This window comes from Vulpes vulpes, chromosome 1 (genome assembly GCF_048418805.1).
Source record: "Vulpes vulpes isolate BD-2025 chromosome 1, VulVul3, whole genome shotgun sequence".
In the NCBI taxonomy this organism is placed as follows: domain Eukaryota; kingdom Metazoa; phylum Chordata; class Mammalia; order Carnivora; family Canidae; genus Vulpes; species Vulpes vulpes.
This window is the reverse complement of record NC_132780.1, coordinates 153,213,261-153,235,138: the sequence shown is the minus strand read 5'-3', so window position 1 is coordinate 153,235,138 and position 21,878 is coordinate 153,213,261. Positions and strand designations below refer to the sequence as shown.

At 39.7% G+C, this 21,878-nt stretch overlaps 1 protein-coding gene across 1 annotated transcript in view; it reads right to left on the bottom strand.

The window, feature by feature from the left end:
* Positions 1-21,043, bottom strand: part of RAB23 (RAB23, member RAS oncogene family) — a 33,990-nt gene extending 12,947 nt beyond the window's left edge. Inside the window, exons 1-3 of the mRNA XM_072734793.1 lie at positions 20,785-21,043; positions 11,633-11,848; positions 6,419-6,504 (exon numbers count right to left, since the gene is read on the bottom strand). Coding sequence (XP_072590894.1) covers positions 6,419-6,504; positions 11,633-11,787 — 241 coding nt within the window. The 5' untranslated portion in view covers positions 11,788-11,848; positions 20,785-21,043. The remainder of the gene's footprint in view (positions 1-6,418; positions 6,505-11,632; positions 11,849-20,784) is intronic.
* Positions 21,044-21,878: the final 835 nt, after the last annotated feature.

Genomic DNA, 21,878 nt, shown 5'->3' with positions numbered 1-21,878 from the left:
TGGGGTGCTATGGGGGCGAGTGCTATTATGACCTCTTTCATCTCAACCTAGAAGGACTTCAGCAAGACTACTTAAGTAGCTTGGTATATGTTCCCAGCCATAGGGAGACACTCTGGACTGATGGTGCCTTGATTCAAGCCAGAGGAAAGTGCAGTGGCTGGGAGTGAGAACAAAGGCCAAGACCAAGAGACAAAAAGAAAAGAGCTGCCTTTGGGAATACCTGTGCTCCTGCCAATGGCTTCAATTTCCTATGGAGAGAGGTAAATCACATCTAAAAGCTAGCATGGGGTCATTTTAATTCATGTCCAATAGGACTGCTTATCGGGTGATGGAAGTTTAACATAAAGGAGTGGAGAGCAAGGGGGGAAAGGAACTGCGAGAATCAAGTATATATGTGCCCAAAAGAAGTATCACCGAAAATGGGAACCTTGGAGGAATCCAGGACAATCTCCTAGAGAAAGAATCATCTTTGAACATCGGCCACCCAGAAGGCCCCAACATCAGACAAGAGCACCTGTAAGTGGGCTCCATGCTGGGGCATCTGGCTGGCCCAGTATGTAGAGCATGAGACTCTTGATCTTGGACTTGTTTGACCCCCATGTTGGGCAGAGATTACTTAAAAAAAAAAAAAAAAAAAAAGAAGAGCGCTTTTGTCTCTCAATTCCCTTTCCTTCTAGGCCTGACTGCAGAGAAGGAAGACATATCTCTTAACAAGCTAAAGAAAAGTGAGAGGACAGAAGCAACCAACATTCTCTTCCCAGACCACTGATATTGACTGGACTATTAAAGCCCCAGAGAGGATAGATTTAATGCTAAATTATATCTGTAGTTTGGCTTAATACACAAGACTGTCTAATTACCAAATTGAGATTATGTTTATGACTAGAAATAATTCTAAAAAATTTGAGAAAAACTATTTGAAAGTGATCAGAAAAGACATGAGCTGAAGGGAGTTTTCTTCAAGGGTGAATAAAGAACTCCCTCTCCTTCTACTGCGTAATAAAAACAAAGGATGGTGAGAAACAAAAACAAAAGTGGCATTTTGGTTAACTTCATGAGACCTGTTCAACATAACTACCATGAATATTCTTTTTTTTTTTAAGATTTCATTTATTTATTCATGAGAGACACACACAGAGAGAGAGAGAGGCAGAGACACAGGCAGAGGGAGAAGCAGGCTCCAACCAGGGAGCCCGATGTGGGAGTCAATCCCGGGATTCCAGGACCATGCGCCAAGCTGAAGGCAGATGCTTAACCGCTGAGCCACCCAGGCGTCCCCTACCATGAATATTCTTTTTTTTTTTTTTACCATGAATATTCTTAATTGAAAAATGATCCTAAAAAAAAGAAAGAAAAATGATCCTATACTGTTATCCTTTCTTTTTCTTCCTTTGACCTGCAGTTCTGTGTTGGTACCAGTCATCTTTAAGAAAGTTAATAAAGTTTAAAAAAATGTTAACAATGTTTTAATTTCTCTGTTGCAGTCATTTGGACATATCCCACACCCTTGATATTTAAAGCATCCACTGTTTTCTAACCATGTATTTTAAAAAGGCCTTTATTTTCCTACTATTCAATCTTCCTTCAAAACTACCTACTCTTAATAATCACATCATTAGAAGTTACTTTGTCATCATGGATAACAGTAAACCACTCACAAAAGAATCACTTTTAATAATTAACAAACTACTCCTCTTATCCACACATCAGAAATACAGAGATCTGAATAAAGTCTTGTGTATAAGATCACCATTAGCAAATATTTATTTCTAATTAATATAACCTTTCAAAAAAGGTTACTATTTCTGAAAGCAATTCAGAAAATATTCCTCAAAACATATAACATGTAGAGAGTAATTCTGTCCTCAAATCACTGAAAGACCCTAAAAGATAGTTTCTAGACTTACAAGTGTGGCTGAGGACCAGCAGCATCAGGGTCATCTGGAAGGTTGCAGAAATGGAGAATATTAGAGCCACTCACTAATCTACTGAATTACAGACTGCATTTTAACAAGCTCCCTAGGGGATTCATGTGCACATTATAGCTTAAAGAACACTGGTCTATACAACACAGCATATAATTTAGGAAGAACAGGCCAATCAGAAACACAAGGCTTTATATACTATTATAGTTGCTATTCAGGATTTTAAATGCCAGTCTATTATTTTTGTTGACACTCTATTTAATGTGAAGCACACAAATTATTTAATGAACCAATCTATCACAGATTCCACACTCACAGAATTTCAAAACAAATCTAAGGGACGTACATAGTCTAATTCTGTTGTTCCTTAATTTTTGCATAACAGAAACTTCTAAATAGCTTCTTGTCCAGAGCCACTCCATTTCCAACAATTTATATTCACTTATGTTTGTGAAAGAAAGTACTTAAAAAAATGTTTCCTTCTTTTTAGGAGTATAATCTCAGATATCAGATCTCAAGTCCATAACCTCATTTCTATATATTGTTAGTCAAAAACATTTTTTTCAGGACCCCTGGGTGGCTCAGGGCAAGATCCTGGGATCTGCATGGAGCCTGCTTCTCCCTCTGCCTGTCTCTCCCTCTCTCTGTGTGTCTCTCATGAATAAATAAATAAAATCTTAAAATTTTTTTTTTCTTAGATACAAATCAGTAAAAAAGTATAATGAAAATGCTTTATATTGTATGTAACTTTCTGTATTAAGTATGGTTTCTACTGTCTACGGTGGACTTCTTAAGAGTATAAGAGAAGTCATTTGGGATCCCAAAAGGGTTCCTAATGTGATCTGTGCTCTGTTCTTTACAAAGCCATTTCAACATGTCTCACTATACAATTAATGCAGCATTCTAAGAATATAAGTATGCCTTTACACGATGGGTTTTTATATGATAGGTCTCTTTTAAGTGAATTATAATAAAATTTTTCTTCTTTAAATATACATTTTTAAGACTTTTTATATTTTGAATAATACATTTTTAGGATATAAATCAGTTAAGTCCTTTTTTTTTTTTTTTTTTAAGATTTTATTTATTTATTCAGGACAGACACAGAGAGAGAGGCAGAAGCAGGCCCCACACAGGGAGCCTGACGTGGAACTCGATCCTGGGTCGCCAGAATCCACTCCAGGCTGAAGGCGGCACTAAACCGCTGAGCCACCCGGGCTGCCCCTATATCATCATATTTTAATCTATACTAGTACCCGATGACTACCTGGTTGTCTAGCTGGCATCCAATTCCCCTCCCTCCATGAGAACACACCTGCCTCACTGTATAGTAGCCATATGGTTTAGGCAGGCTGAATCTATCCTCTGCTCTGGGGTAATAGGCCCTAAGTGCATCAAGCCAATTAGGGTAATCACATTCTTCTAACTACTTACACTGATCTGGTCAAAGGTGATCTAATCAGATAATAGCTGAGGACTTTTAAACCACTGTTGTGGAAATTAACTGCTCCCTCCCCCCCACCAAGGATGTGAACAAAGCATGTGGCTTCCATTGCTGATGGTAGCAATCTCACAACCAAGAGGAAAATCACCAGAGGGAGAGAGAGTCAATTCAGGGAGACAGTCAACTCAGGACAATCAATGAAGTTACAGTAAAAACAAACCATAACTAAAAGCTATGCTATTTCCACTTTTGTAGTTTATGTTAGTTTGAAGTTGCTTTTCTGTTCTCCATAACCAAAAGCATTCTGATAGGGACACCTGGATGATCAGTGGTTGAGCCTGAGCCTTTGGCTCAGGGCATGCATGATCCTGGGAGTCCCTGGACTGAGTCCCACATTGGGCTCCTGGTGGGAAGCCTGCTTCTCCCTCTGCCTCTGTCTGTATCTTATGAATAAATAGTCTTTTTAAAAAAAAAAAAAAAGCATTGCTAGAACCCCAAAGGAAAACATGTAAGAAATATTCAATATGCTATCTATTTCTCAAATTTATGTATAATTGCTACTGTTAATTCCTTTATTCATTTAGATGTGTTTATTATTATAGCTTAGAAAAAGAAGTTAAATATTAAGACTTGTCTTAGTATCCTACACTCTTTGCCATTTTAACATGGTTGATTAAAAAAATTACATTTCTAGAAAAGTTTTTAAGAGATATCTTTATATGCTTAAAATCACTTTAAGTTAAACTGTTAAGTGTAGGGAAACCAAACCTGCTTGAAGCATTTCAGTCTAAGTGAAAGCGGAAAAAAGTTTAAACATCATCCACAGTAAATTAAGATAAGTAAATACTAACAATCATGGGTCCTTTTTTTATTTTCTGGCAAAGAATGCTTTTTGTAGATATTATAAAGAGAATCTTTGATTGGTAGACACCTAAAAAGTACCAAACAAGAAGTACACAACAAGCCAGATGAGTTAAATTTTAAAAATTAAAAGATAATAACGTTGAACATAGTCTCATGGGATAAAACTTAAGAAAGCATTAATTCCTTAACTACAGAGGAAATAAAAATATTTTTAGCAACCTGGTCTTTTTTTTTTTTTAAATCAAGGACCCAAGTGATAACTAGTGACTGTACATTCCAACATTTTCTCCTTTTTATTTATATGCAAATCAAATCATTTTTGACATTTGACCAGTTTGGTCTTTTTTCAAGTTAAACTTTATTTTGGGATAATTATAGACTAACACAGTTTCTTTAAAAAAAAAAAAAAGATTTATTTATTTATTTATGATAGACATAGAGAGAGAGAGAAGCAGAGACACAGGCAGAGGGAGAAGCAGGCTCCATGCCTGGAGCCCGACGTGGGACTCGATCCCGGGACTCCAGGATCACGCCCTGGGCCAAAGGCATGCGCCAAACCGCTAAGCCACCCAGGGATCCCCCACAATTTGCTTTTATGGATCAGAGATAAATAATGGTAAATACGTTCTCCAAAAACAACCACACTGGTTAAGTAATACTGCTACATCAAATTGTCAAAAGCTTAAAAAGGAAGAACCAAGGGGCAGCTGGATGGGCTCAGTTAGTTAAGCAGCTGCCTTCAGTTCAGGTTGTGATCTCTGGGTCCTGGGATCTTTTGGCCCCATGTCTTTGTCCTTCCTTGTCTTCAGGCTCCCTGCTCAGCAGGAGTCTGCTTGTCCCCCTTCCTCTGCCCCTCCCCTTTGTGCACACTCTCTCTCAAGTGAATAAATAAAACATTAAAAAAAGAAAGAACCCAACCTATCTTTTTCCCTTACAAAAGAACATATATTTCATGCCAAGAATTTAGAGAAAAAAACTAGGTAAAAACAATGAAAATCTCATGTACTCCTACTATTTTTTGATGTTTCCACCTAGGTTTTTTGTTTGTTCTTTTTCTGTGTGAATGAGGTGATAATGTAATAACCCCACTAAGAAAATACAAATGATTTTTACTCAAAAATACAAATCATTTTTGACCTGCTAGTCAATAGTGTCACTGCTCATAAAATTAATAATTTGATAAAAATGTCGTCTAATCAAAGAGCTTTGGGCCATCAGAACATAATTCCTGCCTCATATCATGTTACAGGTGCTCAAGATCCAAACTAGCATCTACAGGAGAGCAACAGTCAAAACCACTGCCCCTGGGGAGCCTTTAAGGACACAGTAAATAGAATGAGAAGCAGTGGTAGCATTATTAGAATGACACCTGAGAGGTGTATCTCTCTTAAATTTCTCATGGAACCAGAATGTCTTCTTAGAGTAGGCAGTGGAAGTCAAGTCTCCCCGGTACTGAGTGAGAAAGGCAACTTCTTTGGTTGCTTATATATTAGCCTAATTATGTTTTCATAAAGCCTACATTTTCAAAAGTGGGAAAAAACAAGATATATATTCAAAAGCATCAATACTCTATAAGTCTAAGTCTACATGGGACAATATGAAGCTTTCAGTTACTTTGTTCTCATTACAATCACAATTGGCATTAAGGTGGAGAAATACTGGAAATGCTGTCATAAATTCCAAAAGAAAAGGACAAAATTTTAGAGGAAAATGGTAATGGAAACTTTAGGTTCCATTTAGAAATTTCAGCTTTCCTTGAGGAATTTGACCCCATGTATCTCACACCTCTCTGAACTCTTAGGGCACTGAGACGGTTTTATCTCTGCAATCTCTGTCATAGCAAACTGTCATCTTATTTGCAGGGACTTTACTTTTTCATGCTAGTTTCCACTCTAACCATAGAGTTATCTCCATGTGGTCAGAAAGAGGCATTGAACAGTTTCTAACTGATTAGAACAGGGAATGACTACGTGAGTCATATAATTCCAAGGCAAACTATCTATAGTACACAGTATTATTTACAACTCAACAAGATCATTAGTAGAACAATGGCCTAAGAGGTTTTTAAAAATACTCTGAAATTAATTTAAGTCTTAAAAAGAAACCCTTCTATGTTGAATAAAAAAAGTGAAGTTCTTTGTTTAGCCAAAAGAACATGCCCAAATCAACAAACCCCATAATTTACCTCGATAGTAGGCCTTTGTTATTGCATCAAATTCCTCTTGACCTGCTGTATCCCACAACATTAGTCTGACATCTTCATCATTAACTCTGAAACAAGAGATGAATTTATTTCATATGTGAAGAAAATGTTTAGCTTTGTACATATTTTTATTTTTCACATCTGAAGGTTTTAATACTACATTGTTGGTTTCACTCTGAAAAAGTCTGAGTGCTCTTGAATGGTGCTATCAACACCAGCAGTGAAACTAAAGGGGGAAAGACATTCCCCCAAAGCTCTAACTTTATACATGATTTGTGTTTACCTGTCATGGTTTCCCCCTTAATAACAGATCATAGTGGTGCCTCTAACATTAGCATCACTGAGAATGGTATACCCTCTGGTTAGTAATTGCTCTCCTCTTGCTAACATTCTGATGGGTTCTGGTGCACAAGTGATAGAATAAGAATAAGAAAGGAAAGAAGTAAAACACGGAGAACAGAAGGAAGGAGAGAAGGAAGGAGCAAGGGAAGGAAAAGCAGCCTGGTTCCCTACAACTTAAAAATTTATTTATTTTGTCATCTATTCCATTGTCTTATTCATGGTAGTTATGTTCTATAAAGTCACTGCAAACACTGAACTATCAAATATTCAAACATTGCTCCTAGGGGAAATACAGGGTTAGGATCATGTGAGCCCTGGTTACCTTTTCCCCAATGAGTCAACATGTAATCTTGTTTTTTTTTTTTTATGGTTCTGCTTAAAGACACCTTATTTAATACATAGTGTTAATTCACTAACATCTAACTCAAGGCTGACAGCACTGCAACTCATGCCTAAATGAAGTGTACCTAACATACGTATTTTGTCTATAAGGCACATCACAGCCTTCTTGTACTTAAGAAAACGAGATAGCACTATGCATAGGGGCTATTTTAAAAGTGACATCATCAACAAAAAGTACAAAAGCGTGGCACAAAAACAGACATGAGAAAATACTTGTTTGTAGTATGAGGAATGAAAAAAGAATGAAGAGGGTTGCCTTGTTTGACCTAAGGTGAGAGTGTGCACATAGGGTAGCAAATATTTGTTGCTCTGTGCATATCCACAAATGATTACCAAAGCACTGGGATTACTGACTCTAGGGTTACACAGAAATTTTAGCAAGTAAATGGATTTGCAAATATGGAGCCTACAAATAATGAGAATCAATAGTATCCTTGAAGGGTAAACTTGGAATCTACAAATAACAAGGATCAACTATATATTTAAAATATTAATTTGGTTCAGATAACAAATACAAAAATGAATGCCATGAAGGCTTAAAATGAATCCTCTTAAAATACCCGAGAAAGGAAATAAACACAGAAATATTTTTAAAAGAGGGCAACAGAATACAAATTAGAAATTGAACAATCTTTAAAACAATGAACATAATTATCTTTAATGCTACTGCTCAGGCTAGTCAGATTTGTTTAATGGTACTTATTTCTTTAATACCTGTCAGTCTGTCCTTACAATTTAAAATACACTTGAGGTGGGGAAGAATGGGCAAAACAAGTGGAGGGGAGTGGGAGATATAGGCTTCTAGTTATAGAATGAGTAAGTCACAGGAATAAAAGGTACAGCATAGGGAATATAGTCAATGACACTGTAACAGCATTATACGGGTGACAGATGTAGCTACACTTGTGGTGTACACAGCATAACCTATAGAGAAGTTGAATCATTCTGTTGTATAGTTGAAACTAATATAACGTTATAAGTCAACTATATTAAAAAATAAAATATCTTTAAAAGTTCGTAGGACTAATGACAAAAACTGCTACTTTTGATGTGTTTTAGGATCCAACTGGATTTCCTGAAGTAAGGTTTCCTTTTCACTGGAGTATTTAATCCTGCCAAATCTGCTCTTATTTATTTCTTTAAAACAAATTATCAATTCTCTAACTTCTAGATAGTCTTAGGATTCCATAATACTGAAAACTATTCTGAGAGACAGGTAACTGTCCTTCCAATAAAACAAGTCTTTGCTTTACTGTGCTTCACAGATACTGTTTTGTGTTTTTTGTTTTGTTTTGTTCTTACAAAGTGCAGGTTTGTGGCAACCTTGCATTCAACAATTCTATCAGAATCATTTTTCCAACAGCATTTGCGTACTTTGTGTCTGTGCCACATTTTGGTAATTCTTACAATATTTCAAACTTTTTCATTATTACCATATTTGTTAAGGCAGCCTATGATTAGTGATCTCTGATGTTACATCAGTAATTGTTCTGGGGTGCCACAAACCGCTTCTATTTAAGATGGCAAACTAAATGGATCAATGTCATGTGTGCTCTCATTGTTCCACCCACCAGCCATTCCCCCATCTCTCTCCCTTTTCTTGGGTCTCCCTATTCCCTGAGACACAATAATACTGAAATTAAGCCAGTTAATAACCCTACAGTGGCCTCTACATGTTCAACTGAAAGGAAGAGCCACACATCACTCACTTTAAATCAAAAGCTAGAAATGATTAAATATAGTGAGGAAAGCATGCTGAAAGTGGAGATAAGCTGAAAGCTAGGTCTCTTGTGCCAGACAGCCAAGTTGTGAATGCAAAGGAAAAGTCTTAAAATTAAAAGCGCTACTCCAGGGGAACCTGGCTGGCTCAGTCAATAGAGCATGTGACTCGATGTCAGGGTCTGAGTTCAAGCCCCAAGTTGGGTATAGAGATTACTTTAATAAACAAATAAATGTGCTACTCCAGTGAACACACAGATTAGAAAAGCAAAATAACCTCACTGCCGTATGGAGGAAGTTTCTGTGATCTGGATGGAAGAGAAAACCAGCCACACATTCCCTTAAACCAAAGCTTAAACCAGAGAAAGGTCCTAAAACTCTCCTCAATTCTATGAAGGCTGAGAGAGGTGAGGAAGCTGCAGAAGAAAAGTCTGAAGCTAGCAGAGGCTGGTTCTTGAGGTTAATGGAAAGATACTGCCTCTGCAATCAAAGTACAAGGTGAAGCAGTAGGTGTTATTGTAGAAGCTATACAGGAGGTTACCCAGAAGACCTAACAAAGCGAATTAATAAAGGTGACTACACTAAACCACAGAGCTTTAATGTGGATGAAACAGCCTTCTACTGGAAGGAGATGCTACTCAGGATGTTTGCAGCTAGAGAGAAGTCTGTGCCAGGCTTCAAAGCTTCAAAGGACAGGTTGACTCCCTTGTTAGAGGCCAGTGTAGCTGGTGACTTTAAGTTGAAGCCAATGCTTATTCACCATTCTGAAAATTTTAGAGTCCTTAAGAATTATGCTAATTTACTCTGCTTGTGCTCTATTAATGGGACAGGGCCTGGATGACAGCACACCTATTTACAAGATACTTTACTGAATATTTTAAGCCCACTGTTGAGACCTACTGCTCAGAACAAAAATTCCTTCAGAATTTGACTGCTCACTGACAATGTGCTGGTCACCCAAGAGCTCTGATGGAGATGTACAATGAGATTGTTGTTTTCAGGTCTGCTAACTCAATACCCATCCTGTGACCCATGTATTAAGAAGTAATTTTCAAAAAAAAAAAAAAAAAAAGAAAAGAAGTAATTTTGACTTTCAAGTCTTGCTATTTAAGAAATACACTGTGTAAAGCTACAGCTGCCACAGATGGCGATCTCTCTGATGAATGTGGGCAAAGTAAACTGAAAACTTTATACGAAAGAGTCACCATTCTACATGCCATTAAGAACATTTGTGATTCACAGGAAAGGTCAAATATCAACATCAACAAGACTTTGGAAGACAGTGATTCCACTCTCATAGATGAGTTTCAAGACTTTCGTGGAGGAAGTAACTGTAGAATGGGTAGAAACAGCGAGAGAAGTGGAATTAGAAGTGGAGTCTAAAAATGTGACTGAATTGCTGCAAGCTCGTGACAAAGCTTGAACAGATGAATTGTTTATTATGAAAGTGGTTTCTTGCATGGAACCTACTCCTGGTGAAGATGCTGTGCAGACTGCTGAAATGACAATAAAGGACTTAGAATGTTAAATAAAGTTAGTTGATAAAGTAGCAGCAGGGTTTAAGAGAGTTCTTTTTAAGTTTTTAATTTTAATCCCAGTATATTTATCATACAGTGATGCATTAATTTCAGGTATACAAATAGTAATTCAATAAGGTTTGAGAGAATTGACTCCAATTTTGAATAACGTTCCACTGTGGGTAAAATGCCATCAAATGGCATCACGTGCTATAGAGAAATCATTCCTGAAAGGTACAGTGAATCAGTGAGGCAAACTTCACTGTTTTATATTTAAAAATAGTCACACCTACCCCCACCTTCAGCAACCACCACCCTGATCATCAGTCAGAAACCATCAACATTGAGGTAAGACCCTCCACCAGCAAAAAGATTAAGGCTAAGTGAAAGATCAGAGAATGTTCTGTATTTCTTAGCAAATCATATTTTATTTTATTTGTATTTATTAGCAAATCTTATTTTATTTTAAGATTTATTTATTCATGAGAGAGAGAGATAGAGAGAGGCAGAAACACACGCAGAGGGAGAAGCAGGCTCCGTGCAGGGAGCTCAATTCCGGGTCTCCAGGATCACACCTGGGCTGAAGGCGGCGCTAAACCGCTAAGCCACCCGGGCTGCCCAAGAAAGTATTTTTAAATGAAAATATGTACATCATTTTTTTAGACTACCACAGACTTAATAGACTACAGTATAATGTAAACATAACTTTTACATGTACTGGGAAACCAAAAAATTCATTTGACTCACTTTATTGCAGTGGTCTGGAACTGAACCTACAAAATCTCCAAGTTGTGCTTGTAGTGGACAGAAATCTAATTAGAGTCAAGCATTGGTTTGTGGTTAAGAAGTATGTGAGATGCCACCAATATATATAAAACAGACCAACAGGAGATAGAAAGGGTCAGGAGGGGAGTATAAAAAAGGGGGAAATGATGAGGGGAAAACAGATGAAAGGCAAGAAAAAGACAGAAGGATAAAGATACACACAGAAATATGTTAACTAGCTAGAATTTAAATAAAAACTTAAAACATTAAACAGAAAAGAAAAAAAGACAAACACAGGAATGAGTATTTGAAAACCACCACCAACTGTTCCATTAGCCACGGCCACTAGACTCCTAACCTTGGACTATACTGTAATTAGAATTATTCCAGTGAAAGCCTGGGATACAGTTCAGAAATCAAAACTGAAGGGATAAAATGGCCAAGTACATACTGGATTTGTCGCTCCAAAAAATCAACTCCAATGGTTTTCTTGTAGTCTTTTGTAAAAATGCCTTTGCAATATCGCTGTATCATACTTGATTTTCCAACTGCTCCATTCCCTACAACCACCATCTTGATGGCCACTTCCATATCTTCCTCCAACATTTTTGCGGTTGAAAAGGTTTCTGAACCAACTTTAATTCCAGGTGATCAGATCTTCTCAAATCTGTAGTTTAAAATGAAATGATTTTTCATAAAATAAAAAGTATATAAAATATTATAATTTTAAAGATTTATCTATTTATTTGAGCAAGAAGAGAATACATGAGCAAGGGGCAAGGGGAGGGATAGAGGGATAGGGAGGGAATCTCAAGCAAACTCCCAGCTGAGGGCATAGCCTGACATGGAGCTGTATTCCACAGAGCCAAGATCATGACCTGAGCCAAAACCAAGAGCCAGACACTTAAATGACTGAGCCACCCAGGAACCTCAAAAATTGTACAAAATAAATTATAATGTTTTATGAAGAAATAATTATATTGCATTGCAAGAATTTGTGTCCATGATGGAGGTCCTCTTACCACCCTGTTTAGATCATGTAAATTCTTTTTTTTTTTTTTAAGATTTATTTACTATTTATTCATGAAAGACACACACACACGGGGGGGGGGGGGGGGGCAGAGACACAGGCAGAGGGAGAAGGAGGCTCCATGCAGGGAGCCCGACGCAGGACTCAATCCCGGTCTCCAGGATCACACCCTGGGCTGAAGGCGACGCTAAACCAGTGAGCCCACCCAGGGATCCCAACATGTAAATTCTTTTAAAGAAGGAACAAGAACATCATTCATTTTTGAAGCCTGAAAAATAGCATAATGTATGACATCCAGATATTAATAAATGTGTAGTTGTATAGTTCTACCTTTTAATAAGACTAAGACTGGGGTGTTAGAATTGAGGTCTAATACAGCTGCCACTTACTAGTTCTGCAATTTTAGTGAAGTTGCTGGCTAGCCTCTTTTTGCTTCAGTTTACTAAAGGATATTTACCTCAAAAGATTGTTGATTAGTGGTACATATAAAAAGCACTTAGCAAAGGGACACCTGGGTGGCTGAGCTGTTTAGCGCCTGCCTTTGGCCCAGGCCATGATCCTGGGGTCCCAGGATGGGATGAATCCCACATCAGGCTCCCTGCAGGGAGCCTGCTTCTCCCTCTGCCTGTGTCTCTGCCTCTCTCCCTCTCCTGTGTGTGTGTGTGTGTGTATGTGTGTGTGTGTCATGAATAAATAAATAAAATCTTTAAAAAGAAAAAAAGCACTTAGCATAGGGAAAACTAAGCTTTCAAAAAATGCTAGTTTCGTTCTACACAATGTAATAAATCCTCCACAGTTACCACCATATGGGCAACAAATACAAAATCTAAGGAAAACTGCCTTTTCAACCTCACAGGTAATAATTAATATCCCTAGAAAAATACCCCAAAGAAAGACTTACATAATAATACACAACTGTGTGACAGCATTGGACCTTTACAGTGCTTTACTGTTCAGGTTACAATGACTCCTTTACAAATAATCTTATACCATACGTTCTTTCTTTAGTTTCAGATTAGTTACAGTTATTCATATAATTAAAGTAATGCAATGTGTACTGCTTGCATTTTAGATTGAAAAGAACAGAAAGTCAATTTCTTCATATTTCTTAGAAAATTACTAGTTAAGTTCCTGACTACTATTATATGTTATAATATTATATTTCAACTCCCTTAACTGAAAAACCCATCCAAACAACCACTACACAAAACAAGTCTGAAACATGAAGAACATTCCTTCCTGCTCCCCGTGGAGTCTCAGTAATTGTCCTTAGTGCTTCACAAACTTGCACAATCATAAGAATCATCTAGGAAGATTTGTTAAAGTGTAGGTTCTAGGTCTCCACCTCAAACATAACTAAATGATACATTTAAAAAAGTAGAAAGAATGACAAGAAGAATGTGATAGAAGCAAAAATACAGGTAAATACAATAGATTTCTCTTGAGTGTTCTAAATTATGTTGGACTCAAACACAATAGTATGGTTTTCAATATGTGTAGAGAAAATATTTAGCATAATTAATTATAAACGGGAGAGAATAAAGGTATGTAAAGAGAATAAGATTTTAAGATTTTATTTGAGAGAGAGAGAGAGAGAGAGAGAGAGAGAGAACGTGCGTTGAGAGGGGGGAGGGTTAGAAGGAGAAGCAGACTCCCCGCTGAGCAGGGAGCCCAATGTGGGTCTCAATCCTGGAATTCCAAGATCACCATCTGAGCCAAAGGCAGACGCTTAACCGACTGAGCCACCCAGGTGCCCCAAAAGAGGAAAGATTTCTATGCTTCACTTATACTGATAAAATGCTGTCACCAAGAGACTGTGATAAATTACATATGTGTAGTGTATGTAGTATAATACCTAGAGCAAACACTAAAGAAGGTACACAAAGAGATAGATTCAAAAACACTATAATAGGGGCACCTGGTGGCTCAGTTATGAGCATCTGCTTTTGGCTCAGGTCATGATCTCAGGGCCCTGAGATCCAGCCCCACATCAAGCTCCCTGCTCAGCAGGCCGTCTACTTCTCCACCGACCCTTCCCCTCCACTCCTGCTCTCTCATGCTCTCTCTCTCTATTTCTCAATATGAATAAACTTAAAAATCTAACAAAAACCCAAAACACTACAATAAAACAAAATGAAAGTCTAATTAACACAATAAAATTACCAGAATCTAACTGGCATTTATATAACTGTGCACACAACTGCATAATTTACTTTTTTCTTTCAAAGATTTTATTTATTTATTGAGAGGGAGAGAAAGAGTGCAAGCAGGGGAGGGGAAGAGAGGAAGAAAGAATCTCAATCAGACTCTGCTCAGAGCCTATCTTGGGGCTTGATCTCATGACTTTGAGATGATGACCTTTGCCAAAATCAAGAGTCAGACACTCAACTGACTGAGCCATCCAGGCGTCCAGAATATACTTCTTTTAAGTACCCACTAAATATATACCAAGACAAAACAGAATCTAGGCCATAAGACAAACCTCATCAAACAAAATAATGGGACCATAATGCAATCAAACTAGAAATCAGTAATAGAAAAATAACAGGAAAATCTACAAATATTTGCAAACTAAAAACACAGACTTCTAAAGAACCGGTGGGCCAAAGAAAAACTCAAAAGACATTTTCTTAAAAAACAAAATTGAATTAAATGAAAATAAGAAATGTGAAAATTTGTGGGACATAACTAATGTAGTGCTAAGAGTGAAAATTTATAGTATTAAACGTTTACCTTAGAAAAGAAGGGAAGTCTCAAATCAATAATTTAAGCCCTCACCTCAAGAAACTAGAAAAAGAACAAAATAAACCCAAAGCAAAGGACAGAGATCATGTAAGTAAGCAGAAATCACTGAAATTAAAAACAGAAAAATAGGAAAAATTACACAAAAAAATTCTTTCAAAATTAATAAAATTGACAGAAAAAAAGAGAGGATGCAAATTACCAATATTAGGAATAAATTAAGGAATGTCACTCTGTTCTCTGCAGACTCAAAAGGATAATGTAACAAACAACTCTACACACATAAATTTGACAATTTAGGTAAAGTTAAGCGTCCGACTCGATTTCAGCTCAGGTCATGATCTCAGGGTTGTGAGATTGAGCTTCACTTAAGATTCTCTCTCTCTGTCCCTCTGCCCTTCCCCTCACTTAAAAAAAACTGACCAATGAAATGGACAAATTCCTTGAACAGCACTATCACAACTCACTCAATATGAAACGGATAATTTGAATAGCCCTATAACTGTAAGGAAATTGAATTTGTAACTTAAAAACTCAAAGAAAAATCTCCAGGTTCAGGTGATTTCACTGGGGAATTTTACCAAACTTTTCAAGCATTGACAGCAGTGATATACAATCTCTTCCAGAATACAGACGAGAAAGGAATATTTCCCAACCTATTTTATAAAGCCATTATTATTCTGATACCAACACCACACAAAAACAGTACAAAAGAGAAATCTGGACAAAGGCACACAGAAGTCCTCAACAAAATATTAGTGTATCAAATCTAGGAACATATAATAAGAATAGCCAGGACAAAGTGGGCTTTATTCAGGGAATGCAAGGCTTCAATACTCAAAAACTAATCAGTGTAATCTACCAAATTAACAAAGTAAAAGAGAAAACCTCATCACCATATCAACTGAAACAGAGGAAACATAAGAAAATTCAACGTCCATTTGTCAGAAAAATAGTCAGCAAACCAGAAACAGAAGACGACTACTTCAGACTCATACAGGTCATCTATTAAAAAACTCTTCAGGGAAACCCGGCTCAGTGGTAGAGCATCTGCCTTTGGCTCAGGTCATGATCCTGGGGTCCTGGGATAAAGTCCCACATCAGGCTCCCCACAGGGAGCCTGCTTCTTCCTCTGTGTCCCTGCCTCTTTCTGTGTCTCTCATGAATAAATAAATAAAATTAAATTAAAAACCTCTACAGCTAACATCATACTTATCTCTGAAAGCCTGATTGCTTTTTTTTTTAAGTAAACTCTACCCACAACATGGGGGTCAAACTCATGACCCCAAGACCAAGAGTCCCATGCTCTACTGACTGAACCAGCAAGGCACCCCTGAAAGCCTGACTGCTTTTACCCTTAGACTGAGAACAAGGTAAGTATGTTCACTCTCACTATTCCTATTTATCATACTCAGTCCTAGCCAGGGGGAACAGGTGACAAAAAAATAAATAAATAAATAAAACACTTACAGATTAGGGGAAAAGTAAATAAAAACATCTCTATTCACAAATTACATGAATGTCTTTACAAAAAACTCCAAGGAATTAAAAAAAATCCTAGAACTAATAAATGAGTTTAACAAGGACACTGGATACAAGGCAAAATACAACAGTGAATTGTATTTCTATATCCTAACACTGTACGATTTCAAACCAAAGTTTGTATTTGTTTAAGTAATCTCTACACCCAATGTGGGGCTGGAACTCACAACCCTGAGATCAAGAATTGCATGCTCTTCCAAATGAGCCAGCCAGGTGCCTCTGAAACCAAAATGTTTACGTGACATTTATAAAAGTTCCCCCAAAATTAAATACTTTGGTGTAAATTTAATAAAACATGTACAGGATCTATATGCTGAAAACTACAAAACACTAATGAAACAAAGAACTAAATAAATGAAAAGATGTGCCATGTTCACAAACTGGAGGACTCAAAGTAAAAACAGCCTTCTCCCCAAACTGATCCATGGTTTAATTCAGTTCCAAAGCACCAGCAGGACTTTTTGTAGTTGAGACAAGCTGATTCTAAATGTTATATGGAAAGGCAGATAAACTAGAATAGCTAACACAATTTTGAAAAAAGAATAAAATTGGAGGAAATCATACTAGCCAATTTTAAGACACCATAAAGCTATACTAATCAAGAGAGTGTGATACTGGTAAAGAGAAAGATATATAAATCAATAGAACAGAACAGAGGGCCCAAAAATAGACTGACATGAATTCAGCCAATTGATTTTTGACAAAGGTGCAAAAACAATTCAATGGAGAAAAGACTTTTCAACAAATGGTGATGGAAAATTGGACATTCAGATGTAGACAAGTAAGCATTTACCTAAACCTCACACCGAATGCAAATAATTTTAAATGGATCATACATCTAAATGTAGAACTATTCAGGCCCTTGATGGCTCAGTCGGTAGAATTTGCAACTCTTGATCTAGGGGTTTTGAGTTCAAGCCTCATGTTGGGTGTAGAGATTACTTAAAATCTCAGGGGCACCTGGGTGGCTCAGTAGGTTAATCATCTGTCTTCAGCTCAGGACATGATCTCAGCATCCTGGGATCAAGCCCCATGTCAGGCTCCCTGCTCAGCAGGGAGTCTGCCCCCCCTCAAATAAATAAATAAAATCTTTAGAAAATAAAATAAAATCTTTTATAAAAAATTTAAAAGTAAAAGTAAAACCATGGGGATCCCTGGGTGGCTCAGTGGTTTAGCGCCTGCCTTCGGCCCAGGGCATGATCCTGAAGTCCCGGGATCAAATCCCACATTGGGCTCCCTGCATGAAGCCTGCTTCTCCGTCTGCCTATGTCTCTGCCTCTCTGTGTGTGTGTCTCTCATGAATAAATAAATAAAATCTTTAAAAAAAAAAAAAAAAGCCAGACACCCTCTAACAAAGGCTCTACCATTTACCTATTAAAAAAAATAAAATATAACCATTATTTTTAGAAGAAATCTTTTTTTTTTTTTTTTTTTTTTTTTTTTAGAAGAAATCTTTTAGACGGTGAAAATGCTGACCTGGGGTTAGGTAGAGTTCTTAGACATCATACTAAAAATTTCCACAAAAGGAAAAATCGATAAATTAGACTTCACAAAAATTAAGAACATTTGCCTTGTGGACAATACTGTTAAAAGAATGAGAGACAAGCTACAGACTGTGAGAAAACATCTGCAAAGCACATATCTACCAAATAACTTGTTTCCAGAACATATAAAGAACCCTCAAAACTCACCACAAGAAAGCAAACCTTACCCATTTGAGAAATGGGCAATACTCTTGCCTAGGTTCTCATCAAAGATTATATATGCCAAATACACACATGAAAAGATCTTCAAAATCATTAGTCATTAGTTAAAGACACACTAAACCATGGGATACCACTACATGCCTATTAGAATGGCTAAATTTAAAATTACTGAAAATACCAAGTGCTTAGGAGGATGTGGACAACTAGTACCCTCACATGGTACTTGTAAAAATGCAAAATGATACAGCCACTCTGGAAATCAGCATGACAGTTTCTTATAAAGTTAAACATCCTTTATATGACCCTGCAATCCCACTCTTAGCAACACCCTACAGAAATGAACACTTATGTTCACACAAAAACCTGTACACGAGGAATGCCTGGGTGGCTCAGCGGTTGGGTGGCTGCCTTCAGCTCAGGTCATGATCCCAAGACCCGGGATCAAGTGCAGCATTAGGCTCCTGCAAAGAGCCTGCTTCTCCCTCCGCCTGTGTCTCTGCCTCTCTTTCTCTGTGCCTCTCATGAATAAATAAATAAATAAATATTTTAAGAAACAAAAACAAAAAACCTGTACATGAATATTTATAACAGCTCTATTTAAAATCACCAAGAATTTGAAAATAAATAAATAAATAAATAAATAATAAAATAAAATAAAATAAAATAAAATCACCAAGAATTGTAAACACTCCAAATGTCCTTCAGTGGGTGGATGTATAAACAAACTGTAGCACATCCACCTAATGGAACACTACTTAGCAATGAAAAAAAGAAGAAACTGTTGATGCAGGTAACAATTCTGAAGAATCTCAAAGGCGTTAAGCTGAGTGAGAGAAGACAGCATCAAAAGGTTACAATATCTGGGATGCCTGGGTGGCTCAGGGGTTAAGAGTCTGCCTTCCAGCCCAGGGCCTGATCCTGGAGACCCACCATGGAGTCTCAGGTCAGGCTCCCTGCATGGAGCCTGCTTCTCCCTCTGCCTGTGTCTCTGCCCACTCCCGTCTCTCATGAATAAATAAATAAAATCTTTTTTAAAAAAGGTTACATATTGTATGATTCTACTTATATGACACCTGGAAAAATTTAGTAATTGCCAGGGGTTAGGGGTAAGAGGAAGGATATAAAAGGATAGCATGAACAGGGATGGGGTGGTGGTGGTAAGAACTGTTCTATGTCCTGACATGGTGACTGCATTCATCTAAAATTCATAGAACCGCGTGCACTCCTTAAAAAGTCAATTTTTATTGTATAATCTTAACACTAAATTTTAAAGAAGTAGAACCAGATTTTAGCACAGGCAGTCTGACTCCTGTGATGATCAGCTCCTACTACTCCGTAGATGTAAAGCACTATACCAAAATAGTTAAGTTCTTAGAAAATAATCCTGATGGGGATCCCCGGGTGGCTCAGCAGTTTAGCGCCTGACATTGGCTCAGGGCTTGTTCCTGGAGACCGGGGATCGAGTCCCACGTCGGGCTCCCTGCATGGAGCCTGCTTCTCCCTCTGCCTGTGTCTGCCTCTCTCTCTCTCATGAATAAATAAATAAATCTTAAAAAAAAAAGAGAGAGAGAGAAAATAATTCCGAGCATAATAAATAAAAAGCGGACAATAATGCTTTACATAAATCCTCTTCTCTAAATACTGTTTTCCCCAAATTTAATTTTAAAGATTTTCCCAGCCAATGCAGTCTAATCATAGTAGAAAAGGACGGGATGAGCTAAGTCACAGATCAAGAGTTGTGTGACTGATCAAAAGAGTTGTGTTTTGGTTTTGCTTTAGTTTTTTTGTTGTTGTTGTTGTTTTTCCATCTCGGGCTGTACTGAGCACAGGTACGGTTGTGTTTATAAACACTGAAGAACTTGTAGGGTTCAAGGAGATTGCGCAGAAAATACGAGGAGTTCTACAAAGCCTAGAGAAGTGAAGGGCCGGGTCAGACTTTCCCGGCACTCCCGAGGGCGACGCCAACGCTGTCGCACGCCCGCCGGTGCCCAGGGCCGCTCGGTCCCCGACCTGGTGACGCCGCGGCAGCCAGTGCCCACGAAGCCGCGCAGCCCGGCTCATTCATAGCCTAGCGGGTCTCCAAGGGCGGGGCGCCGCGGGCTAGGAGGGGCTCGGGGAGCCGGGCGGGGCGGGGCCGGGCGCTCTCCGGCGCAGCCGACTTCACCCGGGCTGGGGTCTCGCCCGGCCTGGGGCGCCCCCTCCCCGCGGCCGCGGGCCAAGTGCAGAAGCCGCCAGCTCCCAGGGGCTGGAGGCCGGCGCCTCGCCCCGCCCCGCCCCGCCCCGCCCCGCGGGGCAACCCCGGGGACCTACACCGGGAGCCCCGGGCCGCCGGGCGCCGAGGGCGGGCGCCGGGCAGCAGCCTGGACGCGGCGCCCAGCGGCGGCGGAGCGGGGTGCTCGGCGGCCGGGGCCGGGGCCGGGGGATGGGCGCCCGGGCCTGGAGGCCCCTGCCCCCCACGCCCCTCCACAGTCCCCGGACCCCGGCGGGAGGCGGGCCCTTCCCCAGCGGGGCCGGGGGAGCGCCCCGCCGCTGCGGAGGGCGAGCCGGAGCGCGCCGCCGCCCGGACCGCGAGCCGCTACTCACCGTCCCCCGCCGGCCGCGGACCCGCCGTCCCGCGCCACCGGCTCCTCCTGGTCGCGGCGCAACCGCCGCCGCCGCCGCCGCCCACCGCGCCAGCTCCCTCGGCGGGGCCGCCTGGCTGGCTCGCGCCCTCCTTCGCTCTTTTAAGATGACTAGGATTTTTTTTTAACGAACTTTATTGGCGGCCGGGGCTCGGGAGCAGCGTCTCGGCAGCAACTCCGGCGAGGACGGTTGGGCGCGAGACTCGACTCGCCTCGTCCGGGGACGCGCCGCTCTGCGGAGCATGCGCCGGGCTTGGTCTGCGCATGCTCCGCGCGGCCGGGGGCCCCGCTCCGCTCCACCCCTGCTCTGGCGGCTGCCCCCGAGGGCGGCTCCTTGGCCGCGGGACGCTGGGGAGCCCGGCGGCGGCCCGGACCTCCGAGATCGCGGGCCCTAGCAAAGGACTGACAGAGGACGGTCCGCGTAAGTGATCGGGCTTCCAGTACTCCGAGGACTTGCCCCGCCTCGAGTGCACACCTGATTTTCTTCGCCCAGTGGCACCGAGGGGTGGAATGAGCCAAAATGTTGAGCAAGACCGAGAACGCACTCACGGGCCACGCGTTGCAGCTGGACAATGTACATGTCCGAGATAGTTAACAATTCGAAGAACCAAACCAACAACTGAAAGGTCCCCCCCCCCAAAAGCAATAGAAACTTTGCTTGACTTATTTTTATATTTCAGAATACGATAGAAAAGAGGGAATAAAGGAAAATACCAAGTGTTGGCAAAATACTCCCAAGTGACCTAGGAAATGTTGGGGTTCGGAGCTCATAGCTAGGAGAGAATTCTTGAGGGACGCCTGGATGGCTCAGTGGTTGAGCACCTGCCTTTGGCTCAGGGCCTGATCCCTGCATGGAGCCCGCTCCTCCCTCTGCCTGTGTCTCTGCCTCTCTCTGTGTCTCTCATGAATAAATAAATAAAATCTTAAAAAAAAAAAAAAAAAAAGAATTCTTGAGAAGTGTTCAGTGCAGAAAGATGCTTTTATTAAAGCTCTGGGACAGGACTCGGCAGAAAGAGCTGCTCTGGGGTCATGAGGAGTGGCAGATTATATACTTTC